At 38.4% G+C, this 26,811-nt stretch overlaps 1 protein-coding gene across 10 annotated transcripts; it reads left to right on the top strand.

Annotated features, from left to right (window-relative positions):
- LOC145359264 (transformer-2 protein homolog alpha-like) lies at positions 1-26,811 on the top strand. 10 transcript variants are annotated; one of them, XM_080213789.1, is made up of 10 exons: positions 1-195; positions 4,523-4,650; positions 7,190-7,413; positions 7,743-7,894; positions 12,065-12,230; positions 13,699-13,887; positions 24,504-24,619; positions 24,724-24,792; positions 26,191-26,252; positions 26,343-26,811. In XM_080213789.1, exons 3-10 carry the CDS (start codon positions 7,390-7,392, stop codon positions 26,351-26,353), a joined length of 789 nt encoding a protein of 262 aa, XP_080069915.1. In that variant the 5' UTR covers positions 1-195; positions 4,523-4,650; positions 7,190-7,389; the 3' UTR covers positions 26,354-26,811. The 10 variants fall into 10 exon arrangements, with proteins under 10 accessions (XP_080069915.1, XP_080069914.1, XP_080069909.1 ...); XM_080213788.1 differs by lacking the exon at positions 4,523-4,650; XM_080213790.1 differs by lacking the exons at positions 1-195; positions 4,523-4,650 and adding an exon at positions 2,941-2,962.

Raw genomic sequence — 26,811 nt, 5'->3', positions numbered from 1 at the left:
GCGCCATTTTGTCAGCTGTCGGTTGTTTGGTTTAGTTGAGGGCTGTGTGGTAAAAGTTTGCCTTTAATTCCGTTGGGTTGTTTAAAAAAGATTTTTTTTATTGGTTTATTTCCTCCTCCGTGTGTTGTGTGTGTGTTTATTTTGTTTACTTTTGTTAAAATGAGTGACACGGAAGACTTGACTGATGAGGAAAGGGTGAGTAGAAATGGTGCAATGAAGAGTCTGGCTTTGCAGCGCAGCCTCTGAGGGTGACATTCCAGGGTTTATATTTTATCTTGTGCATAAATAATTCCTCTTTACCCCAAACAGGACCCTGCTGAGCTGTAGGCTTATTGACATCTTATTGCCTCACTTGCGTGATCAAGGAGGTAGCTATGTAATTTTAAAAATTCCTACATGTTCCCTTCATTTTGTTTAAAAAAAACTTCAATTTTCTAAAAATTAAGCTTAAACTTATCTCTTCCTCCGCCCCCTCCTTCCCCTCGCTTCAATGTTTTGCATCCAGCCTCAAATGAAAGCGGACGGTAGGTTTATTATTGTCAGCCATTTTTATAAGATGTCTCAAATCGCATTTTTCAAGAATTCAACCTTTGGTCCATTTCCTTCGCGAGAAGTTTTTCCCCAATTTTTTTAACCAATTGCCAATCCAGGGGAGTAATCTATTTTGAAACCAGACTTTTGATTTGTAAAACACTGCTTTACAAGTCAATGGATTGCAGTGCAAGCAGGTCAAAGCAGGTTTCGTATCAGTAGATGCAAATAGAAATGTTTATACATGACAGATCAACTCAAAATTGTAATTGTTTTTATGTAGTGACACTTTTAGGTGATATGTTGCACAAAATAGATAAGACATGTTTGTAGCAGGGCAACAAAAAAAATGCTTTGAGATTAGATAGTTCCCTCTTAAGGGGTTGAACCTGGTCAGTGCCATTGCTGTTTTACTGATGGTCAGCTCGATAGATTGGTACTCGTTCAGACAAGAGGACTTGATTTTGATTTAGGTTGGCATTGAGTTAGTTAATCTCATTTAGGTATGGCATTGCCAAAATTGGCCTCAGTATTTGAGCAGGATTGTACTTGTTGGGTGAACCTCTAGATAAAGTAAGTGTTCACATAGCCAGAAGGTAAGATACTGGAGGATTGTTAGTGTATGAGGAACTGGACCCCAAGTGCCTCTTAAAAGAGAAAATACAGTAGGATCTTAAAGCTGCAAGCTCTGCCTTAGCTGACATTTTCACACACTTTGTTTATAATGCTGTTGTTTACTGTTTCCTTTTAGTTGTGTTACTGTTTAGTGACGTGTGCGATAGTGAATTTAAATTTCAATTCACATTAAAATTGTCCTGAAGCTAAATCCTTGTTTAATTGTTTGTAATTACAATTCAGTTGTGACAATTTGAGTAGGTTATCAACCTCCATGTGTTGTATTTTGCAGCTCCTACTTTAACAAAAGTAGTATATTTTCTGTTTTTTCTTGGAAGATGTACTGAGTCTGACATTGAAATGGAACCAAATCATAAGTCATAGGTCCAGGTTATTGAAAATTATTTTATTAACATCAGTCTTCACCCTCAATTGGACCTGACACGGTGGGTGCAATAAGGTAGCTAGAGGAGACATTTATTTTCACATGTGAGATGTCAGTAATGAGCTGTGTGTGGAATTGTGCAGTTAAGCATGTGTCCTAACATTTGTAGCATAATTAGTTGAAACTTTGCCCTGCTATTCTTTTAAAGAACATTAAATTGGAACTTTAAATATATTGAGTCACAATATTAATTCATAGAAATATTATAGCTCCTTTGCACATGTTAGTTCCACATACCACCATGTTCTGGACAGTTGATGATAGATGTTTTACCTGATAACCATGTTTGCCGCTTTAAAAAGAAAATAATGAAGATAAATCTACTGCTTTGAGCGATATTGAACTGTATAGACCTGAAATATCCTAAGACTAATACCCAGTTCTGATGAGGTAGGTTAGCTTAGCTGGGCAGTAATGGGGTAATTGCAATTTGTCTGTGAGCTTTTTGGGTTGAGAAAAAAGTCAACTTCCTGCTCCTGACTGCCACCCAGTAACTGCTGCTAGAAATTGCATGCTTCCACTTAATGTGAAACTAACAACTACTGAGATCCCTAACCGAGAAACTAATTGTATGATTAAATCTGAGATTGGCTAACATGACAACACTACACAGATGTTGTGTTAAGCTTGTTGTTCTCTTGGCCTCTGTTGCTTGGGTACTAACTGACCCATCTCGGACAACTAGAAAAGTTATATTTAAAAAGCTGTAGTTAAAACATTTACAATTAAACCATAAATTAGCAAAGGAAACTAGAGAAACTCCTGGCATTCTGATTATGAAACAAATTTGAAAATTAGTTCAATCATACACCTTTACATAATGTTCTTGTGTTTGAAGATATTCTGTAGGATTAACGCTATTTTTATTCTTCTTTGGCTTAAGTTCGCACTTCCAATACTTAAGGTTTAGTTCATACTTTCTTGTCTATGTGCTCAATCTTATGATAGTTATTTAAATGTAAGGAAGGTCACATCTGATTCCAGCCTGGGTTCCGATGAAAAGTCATGACGTGAAATGTTAATTAATTTCCCTTATCCACTGATACTGCCGTAGCATTTCCTGTTTCCATTCTTTTCTTCTCTCGTATGGCACCCATCCATACATATGCACTTTACAGAAAGGTTCAGTTGGTTGAAATTGAATGAAAGGTCTAGTTAGTTTATCTTTTTCCTAGTCTTTGGGTACAGAAGTTAATTATATCAGCAGTAATAAGCTTTGCACTGAGCACTTTCATGGTCTATTTGGCTTGGTACCACCCAGCCAGTGTTTACACCCACTGAGTCATGAAGTGAACTGTCGTATCTTAATTCATTTAAGTCTACAATAACTTTATTGCTTTTTAAGCATGCTGCATGGAAGTGCATGGTACAGTAAGTGTGCTTTGTACCATCTTCAATGTTTTGTACACAAATTTGTGACAAGGCATCTATGCTTTCTATGAAGGAATGACTAAGTGTCTGATAAAATTAAGGATATAACAGAGTAGGCATGTTTGACTCCTTGCATCTGAGTATGCCTAAATCCTAGATTATTTTGTATCTGCTATCCTTGTTCTTAGATGGTAGATGGAGATTAGAAATGGCTGTTGAAGGCAGTTTGGTGAATTGCTGCAATGCATCTTGTGTGCCAGTAATGGAAGGAATGAATGTTTGGGGTAGTGGATTGGGTGCTCATTGGCTTTACCCTTCATTTGTAAAGAAATTAAAATTTTGATATCCCTCATTAGAACCCATTTCATGGAGAAAGGCTTCTTGAGGTACTTTACTCAGTGATCTTTTTGAAAACTGATAAAACACTCCCCAGTTTTATGGCTTCAGTAACATGGTATTTAGATAATTTTCATAATTTAAATTGACATTAAATCCATATCATAGTTTTAGTTAGTTTTCCAGGAGTGCATTTTTACTTGATAATTGGAATTCTAGAGTCTGACATTAGCTTTAATTCAATCAGAGCTGCAGAATACATCTTAGTTGTATTTCAGGAAAGTGTTTAGCTTGCCATGTAGATTTTAGGCCTTTTTCTTGAATTTGATTTAAAATATAATAATTGCCATGATTGGTCAAAATGAATGAGCAAGATTAGCATGTTATGCACATCACTAAAATGTAATGGTCACATACAAAAATCCAGTAAAACTAATCAAAAAAGTTGATAAAATGTTAGCCTTTATAATCAAAACAGCTCAGACATCAAAGGGAGAAAATTTTGCTGATATTACAAAGCCCTGGGCAGACTGTCTGGGTACACCATACCTTGGGATATGTTGGCTTGTAAGGAGTTCTGTGCACATTCACCAGAATGTTACCAGGGCTCCAAGGGTTAAATTATATGGGGGGATTACACAAATTAGTCTTGTCGTCTCTCTGAAATATAGAAAGTTACAGAATCACTTGAAGTTTTTAGGATTTGAAAGGAATTAATAGGGTAGATAGAAACATTTTCTGCTTCTGGTGGGGGTGGGAAGAGAGTCTGGGATAAATGAATGTAGCCTTAAAATCAACGCCATGCTATCTGAGACAACTTGGGAAACACCTCTTTAGGCAAAGGGTGGCAGAAGTGAGGAATGTTTTCCCACAAAAAAACAGTAGATGCAAATTTGAGGTTGATGCATTTGCTAGCAAGGTATAGAGTCAAAGCAGTTGGATGCATTTTTAATTGGTAGAAAGACCTGATGTGATAAATGATCTGCTTCTGTCATTGTCTGTAATACCTTTTGATGTCTTGAATATTGGGTTGGAAATTAAAAACCTGGGACGGAGGTAGTGTAGAACAGAAATTATTACTCCAGTGCAGAGTCTTCCGTGAAACTATATTAGAAAAAAATTTAACCAGCTGAATTAATCAGTAACATGTTGAATAATCAGTTTGGTACAATTTCATATTCATGAATGTCTTCTATGTATATTAATTCTCTCGCATTGTTTTAGGTTTTACTTCTGGACTGTACCATTGAAACACATGAGAGAATATAAAAGTTTTCATTCCGAAGATAACCTATCAAATAGCATCATTACCAATCTTCAGAATCCCACATTGGTTATTCAGGTTTTCTAATGTGAGTGTGCTGGGATTGATACATTGACAAAAATATTCATCAGGACCACTGGATAGTGGCACAGTGGTTAGCACTGCTGCTTCACTGCATCATGGACCCGGGTTCAATTCCTGGCTTGAATCACTGTCTGTATGAAATCTGCACCACCTTTTCATGTCTTTTGTGGGTTTCCTTCAGGTGCTCCAGTTTCCTCCCAAAGTCCGAAAGATGTGCTGGTTAGATGCATTGGCCATACTAAATTCTCCCTCTGTACCCAAGCAGACGCCGGAGAGTGGTAACTAGGGGATTTTCACAGTAATCTCATTAGTGTTAATGAATGCCCACTTGTGATTAATAAATAAACTTTAACTCTTTAACCTTTACCCTAATTTCTTGCCAAGGGGCAGTCCAGAAGTTGTCACTTGGGAGTTAACCTGTCTTAAAGGTTTTATTATTTGAATTTTACTAAGATTTCCCATCAGCTGCCTTGCTAGCTACTGAAATCAGAGCAAACTCATGAACTAACAATTGATTATTCAATTTAAAATTATAGTTTGCAGTTGAACATAAACTGTATGCAAATATGTAGTAGATGGGCTTAATTAAAATAAACATGAGGGTACAAAGAAGAAATAAACAAGGTTGCAAAGACAATTCAATTCTGTCACAGTAAAGTACAATTACTTGCTTTCTGCTGATACAGTTGATCAGTGCCCAAGATTGATAGAAATTGGAGAAATGCATTTAGGATTATGCTGATTGATTAACTGGCAAGTTAACAGCATTAAGTAGCCTGTCCAGTGAATAGATTAACATTTCCATGTTGTGGTTAGTGATGTTTTCTGAAATGATATACCTCATTGAGCTAATGTGAATGAAATAGTAGCCTCAACTGGAAGATAGTGTTAACCTTTTGAGATGTTGAGTGATGAACTTTGTAGCTCTGTAGAGCTGCTGTCTTCTTTCTGGATCCTGTGCTTGTGGATAAATGAATCAGTGCTGGCAGCTTTACCTGGACTAGTTGGTTTAAATCTCATCTTGATTTTGGAAACCTGGATGTCTAAGTGAACTTTCATATATACTTGTATCTGGCTGACAAAGCATAAAACCTCACTTTCTGTAATCAGTGGTGGCAATGCAGCTTCTAATTTTACAGCTACCCTACCATGTATACAGGGTACAAAACTTGTACACCTGCTGCAAAGAACTGAAACTAAATTAACACTGAACTTTGGTATCAAAATGCTATCTTGCATACCCTTAACTTTTTCTAAGAAGTTTCCATCCTAGTGGCCAATCTGGGTGACTTTTTTGTTAGAATTTACTCTTTCTAGTGTCACTTATCTCAGACTTGTTGGCCTGCAAAACAAAACAGCATCTAGACACACCAGATTGTTAATTTGCTCCTAACTTCTCAGGCTTTTTAAATAATTGTTCAAAAAGGGCATCTTTATTCCCTCTTGAGTCACTATCCATGGGCTAGTGGGTTTGATAGCTTTTTTCTATCACTGGTAGGGAGAGTTGGCCACCTTTTCTAGCATTGTCTGACTATTGACTCAATTTTGAGGACTTATTTAAGGCAATTCTCCTGCATGGTTGACTTGGTGACACCTATAATCAGTTGAGAACTTCCGACGTATTCGTAGCGTTCAAGGATTGCTGTAGCAATATTAGGAATTGTGATTGTAATAAAGCCATGAACATCAGAAGGATGAGATGTGGAGATATAATTCTGATAGTACAGGAGATGAGGATTCTAATCTCTATGTAGTCCCTCACCTTGCCCCTTGTTTCCCCCCAACTTTATGCAATGGGAGAAAAAAGCTAATTCATTTAATTGTGTTTTTTTCTTTTGGTTTTCTTTTTATGTTCGTTAGGATCAGGGCAGGGATGATGGTGCAGGAAAATTAAACAGTTTTCTCATTGTAGTCGCAGAGATCTTTCATTTTACAACAGTAGCATTGTTGCAGAATGTATTTTGTTTTGCACTGACAATGAAATTGTAACGTACACAGGATTCACAGTCCAATTTGACTCGAGTGAAACAGTGCTATAGTTGTAGTGTAAATGTGGTCTTGGCCTCAGTAGGAATTATTTGAGACCGTTGAAACTAATTTCATGAAGAGCCCTTACAGCAAAAAGAGGGGAGGAGGCTGTTAGTACATCAACAGAATGCTGAATTTAAATCTATGCCAAGTGAAAGAATGGACTGATTGCCATCATCATTTTCCGATTCCTCGTACATTTGTTAGATAAAATCTATGTGGATTAAAATGGGTGATCAATAATCGTTTCTTGAATTTTTATTTGAAGCACTTATTAAAGGAGTAACTTAGTTCACTTTGCGCTTGATGTTTGTGAATTCCAACAAAAAGGAACTTGAATACTATCCCTGATCTATATTTTAAAAAAAGTTACCGTTGCTTATCCCTTACCCGATAGACACTTCAAAAACCAAAATTCCAAAATGGGTGGAGAGGCTTTAATGGGAAATTAAGATTTGCAAGTTTTAATCTGAACCCATATACCTCATCATGCTGAATATTCTTTTTCCATTAAGGTTAATATACATGAAGAAGGTGGAATAATGGAAGATAATCAAGATAATGACTATACACACAAGTATTGCAGATCAGTCAAATAAATTTGAAGCTGAAATGAGAGCGAAGAATGGTCAGATAGAAGAGCATGCATGGTGTAAGGCATTAAGTGGTTTGGAAGGTGAAGAATACTCGGTGTGAGAAAACTGAAAAATGAAGAATGAAGAAAAGAAAAAAAGTAAAAGCAAGTGAAGTAAATTTAAAAGAATTCTGGAGAAAGGATACCTAGGCCAAGTAATGTATATAGTCTATTTGTGTCTGTATGCTACAGTTGTAGTATAAATTGCATGCTAAAATTTATAATCAGATGGATTTATAGAAAAAAAATTGGAACAAATATTATTTTAGGGAAAATTTAACATTCTAGTTAGGTTAATTGGGGTTTGCTTTATTAGGGAGGTGGTTGAGGAGAAATTAAGTGCTGCATTTGAGAATAAGATGTTTGCCTGATTAGGCTGTGGTTGGAATTTTATCTGTTCTTCTGTTTGATAATGAAATATCCCGATGATCTAGAATGGGAGATCAACATCAAGATCACGGAGTCGGAGTACAGCTGAACCAGCCAAGTCCAGAAGTCGATCTGCATCTCATTCTGTGTCCAGGACATCAAATCTTTCAGGATCTCGGACATCGTTCTCCAGATCTAGATCAAGGTCTAGGTCACGGTGAGTGAAAATATTATAGAAGAATTTGGATATTAAGTTTGGATAAGGGGTACTTCCCCCTGAAAATTATCATGTGTGAAATTTACAGTTGTCTTGGAATTTGCATGTTATTTAATTCTGTCTGCCAGATATCCAGATGTAATGTTGAACCTTTAGTTTTTATTACTAACTGTAATATATTTGGATTTCCAACAGGCTTTTGATATGGTACAGCTTCATTGACTTCTGACTAAGTTCAGAATGTGGTTAGAGTACAAGTGGCAGAATAAATAGCAAGCTGACACAAAACCAATAAAACAGGAGTTAAACTAGTTGCTGAGATTGGCAAAAGGTAGACAGTGGTGTTCCACAAGAGTTAGTGCTATGACAACTGTTCACTATATTTACGTAAACTAATTAGCCTCCAGGATTAAAGTAAAATTTCAAAATTTGTGGGTGATACAAAATAATGGTGTAATTATTGCAGAGAACAATAATGAGATACAAGAAGACATTAACAAACTTGCAGAAGAGGCATGCAATTATCAAATGAAGTTCAATATCGATAAGTCCTACCCAATTATTTTCTCCCTTTCTCTCCCAGCAAAAGGTTATCTTATCCACAAAATAGTGTTTGTGGTCACAGATAGATAGGGTAGGAAATAGGAGGAGTAGGCCATGTGGCCCCTTGAGCCTGCTCAGCTCATCTGCCCTAGCTTCACAACCCCAAACATTCCCTGTATTTCTCAGTTTCTTTAGGGTACAACAATATTGATCTCCAACTTGAGTATGCTGAACAATTAAGCATCTTTGTAGATAACTTCTCCGAAAAGTTTGAAATGACTGACCTCTTACTGAGATTGTACCTCCAGTTCTAGCCTCCTTGCCAAGGGAAATAACTTACCAGCATCTATCCTATCAAGTCCTCTAAGAATTTTGTACATTTCAGTGTGATTCATCTGCACGTGCCACACAGCTAAGGCTAGAGTTCAAACTTGGTTCAAGTTGCCACATAGTATCAGAAATGTCCCCTGAACGTGTCCGTTCTCATTAAAGGAGGTTGTTTATTCTAAATCTTCAAAGCGATCATTCACATTTGTTCATTCTTGATGTCTTGTTTGTGGCAGATTTTGAAAGTGTACGAATTAGGAGCAGGGATAGGCTATTTAGCTCCTTGAGCCTGTTCCACCACACAAAAAATTAGACAGTCTGATTTTAACCTCAACTCAATGTTCCCACCCCTCATAACCTTTCACCCCTTGTTTATCAACAATCTCTAGCACTGCCTTAAAAATATTCAAGACTCTGCTTCCCCACCTTTTGAGGAAGAGTTCAAATGAACTACAACACTCCTGAGAAAAGAATTCTCGTAATTTGTCTTAAATGGATGATCCCTTTTTTAAGCAGGGACCATCTAATTCTAGATTCTACCACAAGAGAAAACATCCTTTCCGCATCCACCTGTCAACACATCTCAGGATCTTGTTTGTTTCAATCAAGTCCCCTTTTGCTTTTCCAAACTGTAGCAGATACAAACCTAGCCTGCCCAATCTTTCCTTGTACAATAATGGACGCGCCTCCTCTGAACTGCTTCCAAACAATTTACAGCTTTCTTTACAGCAGGTATGGTCTCTCCAATGTCTTGTATAACTGAAGCATAACCTCCTCTTGCAATAAATGATAACATTCTATTAGCTCTTCTAATTTCTTGCTGTACCTCCATGCTAACCTTTTTGTGATTCATGCATTAGGACACCCAGATTCATCTGCTCCTCATTGCTCTGCAATCACTTACCATTTAGATAATCTTTTTTATTCTTGCCAAAATGAACAATTTTGCATTTTTCCACATTGTCAGACCTTTGCCCACTCACACATGTTACCTGTATCCTTTTATAGTTTCCTGATGTGCTCTTCTCAACTTAATTTCCTATCTATTTTTGTGTAATCAGCAAAGTTAGCAACCATATCTTTGGTCCCTTCATCCAAGTCATGTAAATTGTAAAAGGTTGAGTTTACACAGCACTGATACCTGTGGCACACCACTTATTGCATTGTGCTAAACAGAAAATGATCCATTTATATCTAATGTTTCCTGTCAGCTAGGCATGCTTCTATCCATGTTAATATATAAGTCCCCCCCCTTTACTGTGCGCTTTTGTTTTCCACCATAACGTTTGATTTGGTCCCTTATCAAATGCATCTGGAAATCTAATTACAGTACATCCACCATTTTCCCTTTATCCACAGCGCATGCCACTTCAAAGAATTCCAATCCATTACTAAACATGTTTTTCCCCTCAAGACCATGCTTTAATCAACAATTAGTTTTCCTTCCCTCATCACTTCTTTCAAAGGTATTGACTCCATGTTCGTTTCCCTAGGTGCCTCCAATATCATCTTCAAATAATCATTGTTTACGTGTGACCCACAAGTCAGAATCCCATAGCAGAATATATTGACATGCCTGATGCTGCCCTTGATTGACATGCATGCTCCTTGGATAGTGTTCAGGAGTAGGAGCCCAATTTTCTGCTCTCAGCAGAGATGCAGAAGACAATTGTTGCAGCCCTACAAGTGACCCACCTAATGTCAGCTAACTTAAAGCAGAGCATCCAAACTGAATCTTGCTGGTGTTTCTGACTCAGTTGCTCAGTTAAAAGAAAATTGCTTGTGATGAGTTTTTTTAAAAAATTCAACCTGGCCAGATTCTGTAAATTATTCCTCTAAGCCTTTCATTTAGGGAATGGTTAAAATGAAATTGCTTTTGTTTGTCTCTAGCTATTTATATTGTATGGAATTTCAACCTTCCAAGTCAGTATCTCTTCAACCTTTAATGTGACTGTCACATAGACTGTGCTTGAAGTATTATGCCTGTGGGGAGTCATTGGTGTAGAGAGCTAATAATCCAGAGGCCCATGGTAATGTTCAAGGGACCAGAATACAAAGCCCACCACAGTAGATGATGAAATTTGAAATCAAAAAGTCTAATGATGACCATGAAACCATTCAATAACCCATCTGGTTCAATAGTATCATTTAATCTGCTATCCTTATGTGGTCTGGCCTACATGTGAGTCCAGACACAGTTATATGATTGATTCTTAACTGTCCTCAGAAATGGCGTGGCAAATCACTCAGATCAAGAGCAATTAGGAATGGGCAATAAATGGTGGCCCAATTAGCAACACTCCCATCCCGTGAATGTTTTTTTTAAAACTGCAACTCGCCACTGTTTCACAGCATGGTATAGAAGCAGACACAACCAGCCCACGTCAACATTGCATTTGAACCTCAGCTAACAACATAACCCTACGTTCCTTTCTAGTTTTCCTTGAAGTGTACGTGTACTATTTGTCTTGATTGCTGTTTGGTCGCAAGTTCCACATTTTACAGATTTAACAACTTTTTCAGACGCACCATAGAAAGCATTCTTTCTGGTTATATCACAGCTTTGTACGGCTCCTGCTTTGCCCAAGACCACAAGGAACTACAAAGTTTGTGAATGTAGCCTAATCCATCATGCAAACCAGCCTCCCATCCATTGACTCTGTCTACACTTCCCGTTGCCTCGGTAAAGCAGCCAGCATGGTTAAGGACCCCACTCGTCCTGACCATTCTCTCTTCCTCCACCTTCCATCGGGGGGAAAAAATGCAAAAGTCTGAGGTCACATGCCAACTGACTCAAGAACAGCTTCTTCCCTGCTGCCATCACATTTTTGAATGGGCATCCAATGCATTAAGTTGATCTTTCTCTACACCCTAGCTATGAGTGTACCCTACACACTAGCTACATTCTACACACTTGTTTACTTCTCTGTGAATGGTATGCTTTGCATCGTGCACAAGGAACAATACTTTTCACTACGTTAATATATGATACAATAATTAATCAAATTCTCTGTGATCAGTATATTCCTCGTTCAGTGCTACATAATTTCTGATTTATATGGAGAGCTATGGGGGGGGTAGAAATTTCATCCCTCTTGCTCTGATTTTGATGGCGAGAGTTATTAAGATCACAATTACTGGCTGCCTATGAAAATGTTTTAAGTTGTGCTACTGTCTTTATTTAAAGCAGTTAATAGTGCCACTGATGTAGGAAAAAATGGAAGTTATTGGTCTTTTTGAAACAATTAGTTTCCACTGTTCAGAACATTTATAATCATATTTAATTTTGGTTCTGTGTAGCAGGTCAGTTTCTCGACGCCGCTCAAAGTACTATTCACGATCCAGGTCACACTCTCGGTCATACAGACGAAGGCACAGGAGCCGATCTTACTCGCCTGTGTACAGGCGTCGGAGAAGCAACAGCCACTCTCCTATATCTCGAAGACGACGTCATATTGGAAACAGGGTCAGTGTACATTGTCACTCGTTTTTGCAGTTCGTTTGTGTAATAAGTTTAAATTGCAGGATATGTTTTTCTTTAGGAATTCACTGTTCCACTAAAACATAGATCTTTCATCCAATGCTCCTGCACCACTTGCCCATAGCAACACAATTCTATAGAATACAAAAACTAGTTGTGGTAAAATGTATTAAAGTAGGTCAGCAATTCAATATCTCATGTCAGCTGTGGTCCTGACTATCTTACCATGGGTCTCCATTAAAGCAGAAGAGGTAAAATTCATAAAATTGCCTATCAGACATTGAACATCTGAAACCAGTGAGTGATAGGAAGAAAATGTGATCTCGATAACACTTGTTCCTAATAGTTTTTGTTGGTACCTCCTACTTTGTTTCCTTCAAATCAAAGGTATTCATTGGCTAGTGCACATCTATGACCATTTATAAGGTCTATAGTCTGACTAGTCAGTGCCACTAAGATTGGCTGGAAGTAGCATTCCTTGACAGTTTGAATATCTGAGATACAAGACCTGGGATGGTTTGTGTGTATGTTTGTCTTTCTGGGGCTCTGTTAATATTGTTTTTATTTGGTTTTCTTCCTTTTTAAATGGTTCACTCAGCACACCACTCTAGCCACAGTGCTTAGGACATAAATTTCCCTTTGGGTCTCTTCTAATGCTATTTTGCATCTTTGATCCTGGCCTTACTTGGAATCCACATTTGCATTTATAGCAGGGCGTCTGCAGCCATCAGAAGCAACAGCTTGATCATTTTTTTCCTCTTCCTAAAATAGGATTGTTGGAACTAATTTTAATACCCTTATCTTAAGGTAGCAGATGAACACCAGTGTGCTGGTAGCAAATGCAATGTCTTCAGGAATGGGAAACATGGAAGAAAGCTGAGGTAGAGGGAATTTCCTGCATTTGCTCCAGTACTATCCCTGATTATACAGATGTGCTGACTGATATTCAACAAGGTTTAATCAGGCTCATTTCTATGTGACATGTTATCTGCTGGTTTTGATTAGTTTTATTACTGAAAACTAATCTTTTTATTGTAATATTAATTAAGTTGCAAAGTGAACTTCCTGAAACAAAGCTTAATTGGAAGGGCACTCGATTTAACAGAAAACAAACGCTGTCCGAGTGGAATAGTACAATATTATGTTAATTTTATTGCTGTGTATTCGGCCAGTACTACTGACTTTATTTTGGCTCAGACTTCTGATTGGCATCCGAAACCAACCTGGACGTTAATCTGCTAGATTGCAGGTGAAACCAAGAGCCAATGAGGCTTATTGCTCGCGAGTGACTTGTAGCTCAAAGTTTATGCTTGTAAAACTTGTTTGCAGATATTCAATTTGACAATAGCTAGACATGGAGGGAGGGGAGCATTGTATATTTTAAATGTTATTGTGCACATTCTAAAATGAAATCTGAAAGTTGTAATTCAATTATTGTTTTGGTTTCCTCTAGAGCAACCCAAACCCTAATAATTGTCTAGGAGTGTTTGGCCTGAGCTTGTACACCACTGAACGAGAGCTACGCGAAGTATTTTCACGATATGGACCACTTGCTGGAATCAATGTTGTCTATGACCAGCGGACAGGAAGATCAAGAGGATTTGCTTTTGTCTACTTTGAAAATGTTGAAGACTCTAAAGAAGTATGTTTAAACAGCAGTCTGGAATACCCATTGGGGGACAAGCTAAGTGTTCTTCTGTTACCACAGTTCACGTTCAGAAGTAACAAAAAAACCTTGCTTTGCTGCTGTTAATCCAGTCTGAGTTGCAATGGCTGTAATTTCTGTTCTAAGTGAAGCCACATCAAAAGGTTTAAAATGTTGCCTTTCCCTAACTTTCACTATGAATAGGGTAGTTAAATCTAGTACACAATTTGATAACCTTGCAAAAATCATAAATATAAAATCTATTGCTACAATTTATTCATAGCCTTGAGGTAAACCAACTTGTATACTTAATTGCTAGTAAAAACTTCCTTTTCCTGTTCTACTTTAAGATTCTGGTTTTCACAAACAAAACTTTTAGATCAGGATAGCCTAAAGTAGCTGGTCCTCCAGTACATGGAAGCTTTGCTGTGTAGGAGATTCTTTGGCAGCAAAACTGTTTTATTGAAAATCTTTACATATTATTCATTTTTTTATTCTTTCTGCAAGGCACTAATTGTTGCTTGAGGTACAGTTCCACAGTCAACTACAGTTCTTGATTATTTTGCCCAAGTAGTTTTCATGTGTTAAACCAAAACGGGTTAGCAGGTTACAGTGCACCACAGCCGAGCCTCATTCAACATTCCCAGTGGAATGTTACTGGCTTGCCATCGCTATTTGGAAAGGTGGGATCTGAAGTAATGATCCCTGTAATTTTTCTGAGCTCTGTTAGCATAGTGCAGTGCTTTTCATGTTGGTGCATAGCTGCACACACACCTTTAAAGATATGCAATCTATTTGTTGCACCGTGCAGTACGTTCAGGTTGCTGCAAGGCTGTGCACCCATACAGCTTAGAGGGAATATTAGGCTAATTTTAGTGGCTCTGTCTGTGTGACAAGACAGCAGGAGTTGAATCTTCATAAAAGCAAAATGCTGGGATCTGAAACAAAAACAAAAAATGCTGGAAAATCTGAGGAGGTCTGAGGAGAGAGCTATCGTTTTGAGTCAGGATGACCCTAACAAAGCGTCATCCAGATTTGAAATATAATCTATGGAGAATAGAGCTAATGTTTTAAATCCGGGTGACCTTTCGTCAGGGTCATCCTGACTCAAAACAATGGCTCTATTCTCTCTCCACAAATGCTGTCAGACCTCATGAGATTTTCCAGCATTTTCTATGTGTGATTGAATCTTCTTGACTTGGTACATCACCAATTAACGTCCTTGTACATCAGAACTTGAGTTGTACCATTTTTAAAAGTTCAATTATTGCCTTTTGCTAACTCATCTTTGACTAGCTTCTCTTCTCCACCATTTTAAATTAGTCATTTGTAGCCTCTTTAATATTTACTCTTTAATATTTCCAATTGCTCATGGGGCAGTAGGGATGGTGTGGTGGTACAGTGGTTAGCACTGCTGCCTCACAGCGCCAGGGACCCAGGTTCAATTCCTGGCTTGGATCACTGTCTCTTTGGAGTTTGCACATTCTCCCCATGTCTGTGTGGGTTTCCTCCAGGTGCTCCAGTTTCCTCCCAGAGTCTGAAAGATGTGATGGTTAGGTGCTGAAGTTTGTTGACCAGGGAATTTCACAGTAGCTTCATTGCAGTGTTAATGTAAGCCTTATTTGTGACTAATAAATGTTAACTTTAAAGGTTTCCTATTGCCAACCGGATATCCAATCATTAGCCTATTTTCCTAAGATTCTCTCAATCACCTGTAAGCCTGCTGATATCTAATATGAAACTGGCAGAGCTCTGAAAATGGATCCATGATTCAGTGAATAGTGCAAGGATATGCTAATAAAGGAAAATTAATTTTATCCATTTTTTAAAACAATTGAGTTTCTTTACTATAATGCAAAATCACATAGCAATGTCTAGTAATTCTTAAGACTGACTGTAGGAACTATGGAAATATTGTGGATCCTGCAACCTGTCGCATTGTAGTGTACAATGTTAGCAGAAAAAAGTGTCATAGTCTGCAGATCTTGTCAATTCTTTTGCCATGGTGCGCACAATACAAAAATAGTTTCATGAAATGATGGAAATCTAGTTGGTATTTAGCCACTGAACAAACTAATGGGATTGAGGAAACCCCACATTCAATCTAGCCCAGGGATGAGCTCCTAGCTTATTTCTTCCTCCCCCTCCTTGGCACAGGAACATTGGAAGTCCAGAAACCTTGAGGAACCTTAATTAGGTACATTTAAAATAGCAGTTATATTACTGGAATGATATTCGGAGGCCTTGACTAATTCCAGAGAATTAAAATTTGATTCCCACAGAGATAGTTTGGAAACTTTTATTTTGTTTTTACGATCTGGAAGTAAATTATCAGGATCAGTTAAAAGGTTTGTGAATCTGTTTAATTACTGTGACTACAGCCCCACTTCAGTGTAATTGACTTAAGTGTGCTCAAGTGTCAGGAGCAGTGACCACAGCACAGTTCCTGTGGAGGCAAAGTCCCATTTTTGCATTGAGGATGGCCACCATCGTATAGTGTAGCATTTCCACTGCACTAAATAAGATAAACTTTTAACAGATTTAACAACTCTTCTGGGCATCTGAATGTCTGTGGGCAATTTGCAGAATTTTACTCAACCGTAATTTGCAACTTTATGGCCCAGCATATTTCCCCAATCTACCAATACCACCATGCCAAGGGATCAACCCTGGTGGAATGAAGAGTACGGAAGAACAACATGAACTGAACTGGACTAACCATATAAATACTGTGGCTGCAAGAGCAGATTGGAGGCTACCATCTTGCAGTAAGTAACTCTCCTGACTTCCCAAAGCCTGTCTACCATCTACAAGATAACCAGTCAGGAGTGTGAATGGAATATTCTATTTGCTTGGATGAGTGCAGCTTCAACAACACCATCCAGAATAAAACCCACTTGATTGGCACACCATCCATAAGCATTCACACTCCACCACTGACAGTGCTATCAGTGTGTATCATCTACAAGGTGTACTGCAAGAACTCTCCGAGGCTCCTTGGGCAGCATCTACCATACCCACAACTGCTATCCCCTAGAAAGAGCAGGATAGCAGGTACCTGGAAGCACCACCACCTGGAGATTACCCATCAAGTCACTCCACCTCCTAACTTAGAAACAAATCATCATTCCTTCACCATCACAGAGTCAAAATCCTGGAACTTCATTCCTAACACCACTGTGGGGTTACCTACTCCATCAGGACAAGAAGACAGCTCACCATTTTTTTCAAGGGTAACTAAATGCTGGCTTAGCCAGCAATGAGCAAATTCCGTAAATAAAAAACATCCGAAGAAGATTTCTAAGAATTCAGCCTAGACTGTGGCTCAAATGGAATCTTCTTGCCATTTACAAGTCAACATTGTATGATGCAATTCATCTATTTATTCAGTGTGCTGTGAGGCGAGTTGATAATTAGGAATTCATTCAAAATCATAGGATGATCCAACATAGAATGAGACCCATTTGGCCCACTATTTCATAAAAACATTGAAGATAGGAGGAGGCCATTTGGCCCTTCAAGCCTGTTCTGCCATTCATTATGATCATGGCTGAAGTGCTATGTCATGAAAGAGCTATTCATCTCATCCCGCTCCTCTTTCCCCATGGCCTTATTCTTTTGTGTTCTAAGTATTGTTCAAATTCTTTCTTGAATTTTGCTATTAAGTCTGCCTTCTTCCACAACCCCTATCAGGCAGTGATTTCCAGATCATAGCAACTAGCTGTGTATAAAGGAAAAAAGTTTGCTGCTCTCGCCTCTGGTTCTTAACTCGTCCTTACATCTGTATTTTTTGTTAACAATCCTTCTGTTATTGACTGTTACTAGCAATTTCTCCTTTTTTACTGTTATCAAAACCCTTTGTGATTTTGAACAGCTGTTAAATCTCCCCTTTGCTCTAAGGAGAACAATGCCAGCTTCTCTAATTTTCCATATGAAGTCCTACATCCCTGTTCCCATTCTAGTAAATCACACTGCACTCACTTCAGAGTGACGTTCTTCCTAAAGCATGATGCTGAATTGAGCTCTGTACACTAGCTGAGGCCTAACCAGGGTTTATAGAGGTCTAGCATATGATTTGAGGAAAAAAAGGAGCAGGAATAGGTCACTTGGTTCTTTGAGTCTGCTCTGCCATTCAATGTAACCATACATGATTCTCTATCTCAATGCTATGCACCCACACACCTTGATGCCTTTAGAGTCTAGAAATGTATCTTTTTTTTCTCGTGTTTAGTGACTTGCCCTCCATAGCCTTCTGTGTAGAGAATTCCACAGGTTCATCACCCTCTAAGTGAAGTCCCTCCCCATCTGGCCTACTCTCTATCCTAACAGTCTGACCCCTTGTTTTGCCTCTCCCCCTCTCTCTCTCTTCCTCCCCGCCCCCCCCCACAACCAGAGGAAACATCATTGCTGCAGTTTATTTACTCCTTTCAGAATTTTGTACATCTGAGATCCTGTGATTTACTAAAGCCAATGAATGAGCTGTATGTTTTTTAACCTTCTCATCTTGTCCTGCACCTTCAAAGATTTTCTTTGTCGCTGTACCCCTTTAAAATTGAGCTGCTTATATTGCCTCTCCTCATTCAACCAAAATCTTATCAATTCACACTTCCTGTGCATTAAGTTTAATCTGCCATGTGTAAGCCCATTTTACCACTACTTTTGATGTATATTACTATCTTCCTTATAACTACATTTCCAAGTTTTGTATCATACCTTCAAATTATGTTCTGCAATCTCAAGTTTGCATATCAAGGAGCACTGGTCCTAAAACCAACACCTGGGGAACACCACTATAATTTCCCCCTCATCTGAAAAAAGTACTGTTCACCCTCTTTGTTTACTGTCCTTAGCCAATTTCATATCTATGCTAGCCATTATCTTTTTAATCCATTTTGCCAACAAGTCTGTGATATTTCAGTAAGCACTTTTTGAAATTTCACATACTCAGCACCAACTGCACTACCTTCATCAATCCTCCTATTCATCAAAAAAAACTCATTGGTGAAATTCCATTTCCTTTAGCAATATGTCTTTTGTTTATTAGCTTATTTTTCTAAATGCTATTTAATTTTGTTGTAACATTGTTTCTAAAATTTTTCCTACCCCTGAGGTACAATAGCAGTTGCTGGATTTATCCCCTCCCCCACCTTTTAAAACCAGTGTATCATTTGAAATCCTTTAGCTCTGTGACACCACCCCTCATGTCCAAGAGAATTTAGAAGGTTGTAGCCAGAACCTTGGGAATTTCCAGCCTTCCCTTAGTAACTTGGGGTGCATCCCAAGCAAATGAGGTGACCTTTCTACTTTGAGGACTGCTAACTATTTAAGCACTGTACATCCTCTTTATTTTTAAACTACCCAGTTTCTTTAGCAATGGTACTGCTATGTTGACAACATCTCTTTAGTAAGTTAAATGGAAAGTACTGAAATTACTCATTTAAGGCCCCTGCTGTCTGATCATCATCATCTTGGTCCTTAATCAACCCTAACATTCCTTTTAGTACCCCTTTATTATTTGTGTTTATACAAAACTTTACATTTCCTTTCGTATAAACCAATGGCCTATTGTGTTTTTTCTTTGTCTTTCTTGTTTCTTTCTTGGATCACTTTTTACCTTCTTTATTCAGCTTGTTTCCCTTGTGTCATTAACCATACAATTGTATTAAGCCATCTTCTGTCTCATTTTGACATCTCATGTCCTTAGTCCTTCAAAAAGCTTTGGCTGCTTTTACTTTCCATCTTTTGGGGATGTCTACTCTGTACCTAAACCATCTTCTCTTCGCAGAGCCTACAGTTTTGCCTGCAAAGTTTTGATTCTAATTCACCTGGCCAGATCATCTTCAACTCGTTGAATTGGTTTTTGTACCATTCTTTTTCCCCAAATGTAACTCCAACAAAATGTGTTCACTTGACCCATTTTAGAGAGACATCCAACACTGCTTGCTGAATTAACTGGCTAGAAATGTGTTGACCAGGAGAGTTCTTTTGTGCATGTTTCCTTAATTCCTGCTTTTAGTATTTATCCTGCTTTGGTTTATATTAGCACAATTGAGATCTCTATTCGCTACTCAGTAGTTTTAGTCTGTCTAATAATAACGTGCATATTTGCTGTTCTCCCTCAATTTGCTGACCAGTTGTCTAGTAGCTGCTCTACCCCTCAACTGTCATCTCTCTTGGACTGTAATACCTTCATGGATCAATAGACCATTGCAGAGGGCATTTAAGTCAGCCACATTGCTGTGGATCAGGAGTCACATGTAGGCCAGGTAACAGATTTCCTTCCCTAAAGGACATTTGTGAACCTGATGGGTTTTACAACAATCATAGCTCATTATAAGACTTGTAATTCTGGAGTTTTATTATATTTAAATTTGACTATCTGCCATGGTGGAATTCAAACCCAGGTCTTCAGAGCATTATCCTGGGTTTCTGGATTAATAATCCAGTGACAAGACCACTACCCTTATTGCCTCACCCTTCAGAGCCTTGTTGTCAAAAATAAGTTTCCAGTTCTCCTCCTTGGAACCTGATCTCTGAAATTGCCACGTGGGGAAATTATAACAGGCTAAATTTTTTAGCCCTGTTTGTAAATGCCCAGGACATGAGGCTATGGAGGATGTTCATCAGGATGTGGCCTGGGTTGGAGCATTTTCTGTGAAGAGAGGCTGGTTAGGCTGGGGTTGTTTTCCTTGAAACACGGAGGGGGAGGTGGTGGTGGGGGGGGAGAAGAGAGAGAGAACTTGATTGAGGTCCACAAAATTACAAGGGACATATAAGGCCCTTTAGTAGAGGGGTCAACCAGTGGTCATAGATTTAAGGTAAGAGGCAGGACATTGAGAGGATTTGAGGAAAAGCTTTCTCACCCAGAGGGTAGTGGAAATTTGGACATGGGAAGAATATGCAAACTCCACGCAGACAGTGACCCAAGTCGGGAATCAAACCTGGGTCCCTGGCACTTTGAAGTAGCAGTGCTAACCAGTGTGCTACCGTGCTTGCCTTGACATATGTACCATACTGTACTGGGTGAAAAAACTTTCCCTTAAATCTTCTCTAAATCTCCTGTCTCTTACCTTAAATTTATGGCCACTGGTTGACCCCTCTACTAAGAGACCCTGTATGTACCTTGTATGTACATATGTACTGTGCAGGTTCAGCCAGCAAGGGGGAAGACAAATGCAATGTTAGCATTCATGTCAAGGAGTCTAGAACACAACAGCAGGGATGTACTTCTAAGGTTGTATAAGGCTCTGGTCAGACCCCATTTGGAATATTGTGAGCAGTTTTGGGCCCCATATCTACGGAAAGATGTGCTGGCCTTGGAAAGGGTTCAGAGAAGTTTCATAAGAATGATCCCTGGACTGAAAAGTTTGTCATATGAGGAACAGTTAAGGACTCTGGGGCAGTATACGTTGGAGTTTACAAGGATAAAGTGGGATCTTACTGAAACTTATAGGATACTGAAAGGCCTGGATAGAGTGGATATGGAGAGAATGTTTCCACTAGTAGGAAAAACTAGAACCAGAGGGCACAACCTCAGGCTAAAGGGGTGATCCTTTAAAACAGATGAGGAGGAATTTCTTCAACCAGAGTGGTGAATCTGTGGAACTCCTTGCCACAGAAGGCTGTGGAGGCCAGGTCATTGAGTATCTTTAGGACAGACAAGTTCTTGATTTAATAAGGGGATCAAGGGTTATGGGAAAAGGCAGGAGAGTGGGGATTAGAAGAATATCAGCCATGATTGAATGGCGGCGCAGACTCGATGGTCTGAATGGCCTAATTTTGCTCCTTCGTCTTATGGTTTTATAGTGATGCAGCAGGTTGTGTGCCAATGTAACGTACCACAGTAGTAGAATGAGCGTACATCTTTCATGTCCGACCTGGATGAAGCATCAAATGCAGATTATTAAAACTTCAAAAATACTGCAGATGCTAGAAACCGAATTGAAAATGCTGGAAAAACTAAGTGAATCTGGAAGCATCTGTAGAAAGAAAACCAAGTTAGTGTTTTGCATTTATATGACTTTGGAGCTGAAGAGATGTAGAAATGTGATGGGTTTAGGAAAAGTAGTTCTGAAACAGCATAAAATCCATTCAATTTCTACCTCTCCAGCTCTGAAGAGTCATGTGGACTTGAAACGTTAACTTCGTTTCTCTCCCAGTAGATGCTGCCTGACCTGATGAGCGCTTCCAGCATTTTCTGTTTTTTTTGTTACAGGTTGTAGGCCTTTTCCCAGAGGAAGAAAAGTTTGAGAACCGATTCATAAACTGCGGGTGCTGGAATCTGAAACAAAAACAGAAAATGCTGGAAAATCTCAGGTTTGACAGCATCTGTGGGGAGAGAAGGGTCATCTAGGTTCAACGTTGGCCCTATTCTCTCTCAGCAGATGCTGTCAGACCTGCTGAGACTTTGCAGCATTTTCTGTTTTTATTCGAGAACGCTTTCGTTGGTTTGTCTTAACGGGGGCCCAAAAGGGGTAAATTGCAAAAGTTTAAAAGCTCCACCTTCGTGCAGAAGTAAATATTTAATCCTTGTTACATTCGGCATCTTAATAGGGTGTGAATATACTTGCGATTTAGTCAAGAATATCTTTGCAGCGGGACTGTAAGAATTTGAAAATGGTGCAATTGGCCCAAGCTATTAAATGATGGATCTGTCTGCTTGTAATGAGCTGGGAGCACGTGATGTGTCAGGCCTCGACCCGATTGGTTGGGGGGTTGCTCGGATTGTTGCAAAGTGGAGCTTCCTGATTGGATATCGTGGCTGAATGTTATTTGTCAATGGCGCGCGTTCAGCCTTTTTAACCATTCAACATTGCAGAGCCCTGGGCTGGGAGGGCATGGCTCGCCCTTTACAAAGGACAAACAGCAAAACTCTAACTGAGCATCACAACCCGATGAGATATCTGCACATGTTGTGTGCTGATTGTTTTACTACAAGGCGTTGGCCTGCTTGCTTTCCCCTCGTGTCGTCCTGCATTAAACTTCACATTTGGACGACAGTTTCTAAACCCCCTTCCAAAATACATTTTAAAGTCGTTTTTAAAAAAATAGATCACAGCTTCACAGCTGGAATTGACGGGCTGGGAGGGGGAAACGCGACAAAATGGAAACCATTAACTGTTGAATATTTTCCTGTACGCTACCTGATTTGTTGAGACGAACAGCTCGGTTTTTTGTATCTATGGTGAGAAAGATGAGAAGTAAATAAGTCAAGGATGAGGAGAGAAGCTGAAGCGGAAACCAAGAAGCAAGTAACAGGCCCTGTTGTGTTTTGCTAGGAAGAATTAATCACTGAAAAGCGAGTTTTGCTCTTTTCGTAAGGATTTGAACAGGAAGCGGAGTTTTTTTAAAAAAATAGTGTATTTAGCCAGTCTCCTTTTTTTATTGTCCCCATCAGGTGTTTTTAAGATTCAAGTATTTTGTAAAATGTCAGTCTTAATGGAAAAATAGTGAACCGCTAATGTCAGAAGATGGAAATGTTTAGTTGTTCACGTCCACGTAAACAAAAAGAAACGGTTCTGTGGTTTATTTTTGTAGTATCTGTAATTTTGGAACATTTTGTGTTGTAGTTGGCAACATTTTCAGCATTTCCGTATTTTTATAAAGTGAGTATGGACAGACTGCTAAACTGTTTCAATTGACTGGTGGAATTCCAGGCTCCCACATTTAATCAGGACAAGTAGATCTCTAGATTACTGCATGTTTTCTTACGGATGTGTGCTCAACATAAATTGTTTCATCCACATTAATGCATCCTTCCAATACAATAAATGGATTGTGAAATCCCAAATACTTGTCTGCTTTATTATAGTTTATTTAGTCTAATTTTGTTTTGGGGTAGGTAGGCCACTGTGATAACCTAACAAGATATACTAGGTGGAATTAGAAACTGCAGGCTCGAGTATCGATTTCTAATGGCGTAAAAACAAGAAACTAAAAAAGTTCTCCCTTTCCCCCTCCCCGTTTTTTATGGGAAAGAGCAATTCGGTTTAATTAAATGGTTTTCCAGCACACACCATAAATAAAGGACATTATTAAATTTTCAAAGTTTTGCAGCCATTTTGTAAGCTTATAATGCAGCCAGCGTTATGCTTTACAACTGCACTAAAGATAAAACTCTGAAGCCTTGTGCTTTTGGGTTGACTAATATAAAGAGCGCTGCAGCTCATATAGGGTTGACAGCATGCTGTATCCAAAAGGTTAACCTAACTTTTCTCTTTGCCTGTGTTTGTAATATCTTGTTCATGTTAACTGTCGATTAGTAGTTGGTAATTAGCTGCAGAATCGATTCCAGCCACAGTAGTGCCTGTTTCTCAGTTTGAAAAACTGAGCTACAGCTGTTCAATGGCAAGATAGTTTGCCTTTTAAATTTAAAAACTGGATAGTCTGAAATTGTTTTAATAAATTTAATTGAATTTTCTAAATGTAGAGTGTCCACACTAACAATATTGAATCAAATCCAGGAAAATTTGCAAGGTGACAATCAACCTTAATTCATAATTAGCTGAAAAGCCTGCAAATTTGACTTAATTGCCAAGACAAAAGTAGTTTTTGTTGCAATCACACTATGGAGAAAAATAGCAACAAAGTAATGCTTGGTTTATTTTCTACAGGCAAAGGAACGTGCTAATGGGATGGAACTTGATGGCCGACGCATTAGGGTAGATTATTCCATTACAAAACGACCCCACACTCCAACTCCAGGAATCTACATGGGCAGACCAACAACGTGAGCTCAAGTCTTTTTTTCATACAAAACCTTTTTTTTGCACAGTACTTCCTTTTTATAGTAACTGAATTGTGCACATGTGCCCATTTTTTGACATTTTACAGCAGTGTTGGTTCTTCTCATTACAATGACTCTTACAGTGACCGATACGATGACCGGGATTACAACTACAGGTAATGTTTGATTCAAACTAAATGCGGTCCATTTGTGGATATTATTGCTACTAGTTTTTACATTTCAGTGCTAACTGTCCACTATTGGCTCTAGCTGTGACCCTTCCATTGCTGTACCCTTGAATTCCCTTTACAAGTGTTTGCCTTGCTGATTTTCTTGCCACCTTCAAAAACATCCTAAAATCTGTTTGTTGTTAATGCCTTTGGTAACCTCCCTCAATCCTTCTCCTAATTCTATCCTACAATCTGACTACCCCTCCACCCCTCCCAAGTTGAAGATGGTTTATATGTGTCTGTTATTTCAAACAAATCTTTAATTGAAGGAAGGTGGGGTAACTAATTAGATTATTAGATTTTAGTATGATTTTATCAATCGTTGTCTATCTTTTGTCAATGCCTAAAATTAAATTCCAATGCTGTTTTGGTCAGTTTGCTTGCTGTTCAGTAAATCTCATCTTATCCCAAATCTGCTGTCCTATCCTACCCTGCACTGTTAGTCTTGCTCTCTTTAGCTTTCTTTTTAAAATATCAATTAAACTCAACTTTTTTTAACCAATTTTTGGTATTTATCCTACTGCCTCCTTCTGTTGCTTAAATTTTGGCTAATGTTCCTAAAAAGTACATGAGAACACTCACACTTTGGGTGCTGTAGACATGCAAGTTGTTGCTGATGTACACTGTTTCTTGATGTGCAATTTAAAGTTTTCATGTTTACATATACTTTTATGCCCAAAGCCATTTGTTCCTTTAGCCCTCAGTTCTCCTGGAACTCCAGTTGTCCAGCTTTGGGCACTTTGCTCTTTTGATGTTTTTTGAAACAATCTCTTGTTTACTCCTGCTATAATTTCCTTTACCTGTTCTAATTTTCCTTTTCCTTGGCTCAGCTATTTTTGTCTATTACATCCCTGTAAAATGCCCTGAGCAATATACTCCATTAAAGGCACACACCATGTAAGCTAAAGTTGTTGAAATTAATCAGTGACTTGCTCTTCCAAGAGCCTACAATGCAACATTATGGCATGTGTGTTAACTTTAACTTCATAGTTAGATGAAGCTCTGGCTACATGTCAGAGATATTCACTTGAACCTTCAAATTGGTTCACAACATTACTACTCAAAGATTAAATGCATTTTTACCTGCAATATAACCAATGCTGAGGGTATTTGTAAATGCAGAATAGGAGGTAAAAACTTTGAAGTTATAAAGCAGTCACATACACATATTGACCTTCATTTTAGTATAGTTTCTATTGTAACAATGTAGTAACTAATGAATATCAACTAAAATGGATGCCGGCAGTTTTTTCAGCTGCTTTTGATGTAAGCAATGAGGTTGTGTTGATGGCAATCAGTCTTCGATATATTCTGGTAAAAGTAAAATGTTTGTGTTCTTCCTAGAAAACGTTCACCTTCACCCTATTACAGAAGATATAGATCTCGATCTCGTTCTTACACCCCACGTAAGTATTGAGACCTGTAATTTCCCTCCTGTCGTGCAAAATGATTCTTAATCATATTTTGAAGTGACGTTTGTTATTCTCTCTCTGCAGGTCGTTACTGATGAAATCTACCAAGTAATTCGTACCCATTTAAAATGGATGGGAACCTTTTCAAACCTACAGGGATTTTATAAAAACTAAGATGAGAATTCTTGGGCATTGTAGTGCTTTTTTTAAAAAAATGTTTTTAATTATTTTAAGCAAAGCCCTATAATCAGAAGTAGTCTCTCATATTAAGAAATAATAGTTTTCTGGTGCCTCACTAAGTCATGTTCCTTTTATGGTGTAAGGGCACTTATCTTTTTAAAGGGAGACCTACAATCCAGTATTGTTGCATTAAATCTCAATGATTGCAGTCAACTAATTTCTGGTACATATGTACTCATTACTTTGGGATATTAAGCAAGGTGTCTTGACTTTTTGTGCACAATGTTTGATTATACATACTTTATAAAGAAAGGTTCAGTTGTAAAGTTACTTTGTGGGAAGTGATGACATGCAATAAATGTCTGACACAAAA

The sequence above is a fragment of the Carcharhinus amblyrhynchos genome, chromosome 27 (genome assembly GCF_965287045.1).
Source record: "Carcharhinus amblyrhynchos chromosome 27, sCarAmb.v2.hapA, whole genome shotgun sequence".
Taxonomy (NCBI): Eukaryota; Metazoa; Chordata; class Chondrichthyes; order Carcharhiniformes; family Carcharhinidae; genus Carcharhinus; species Carcharhinus amblyrhynchos.
This window is presented reverse-complemented; position numbering and strand designations above follow the sequence as displayed.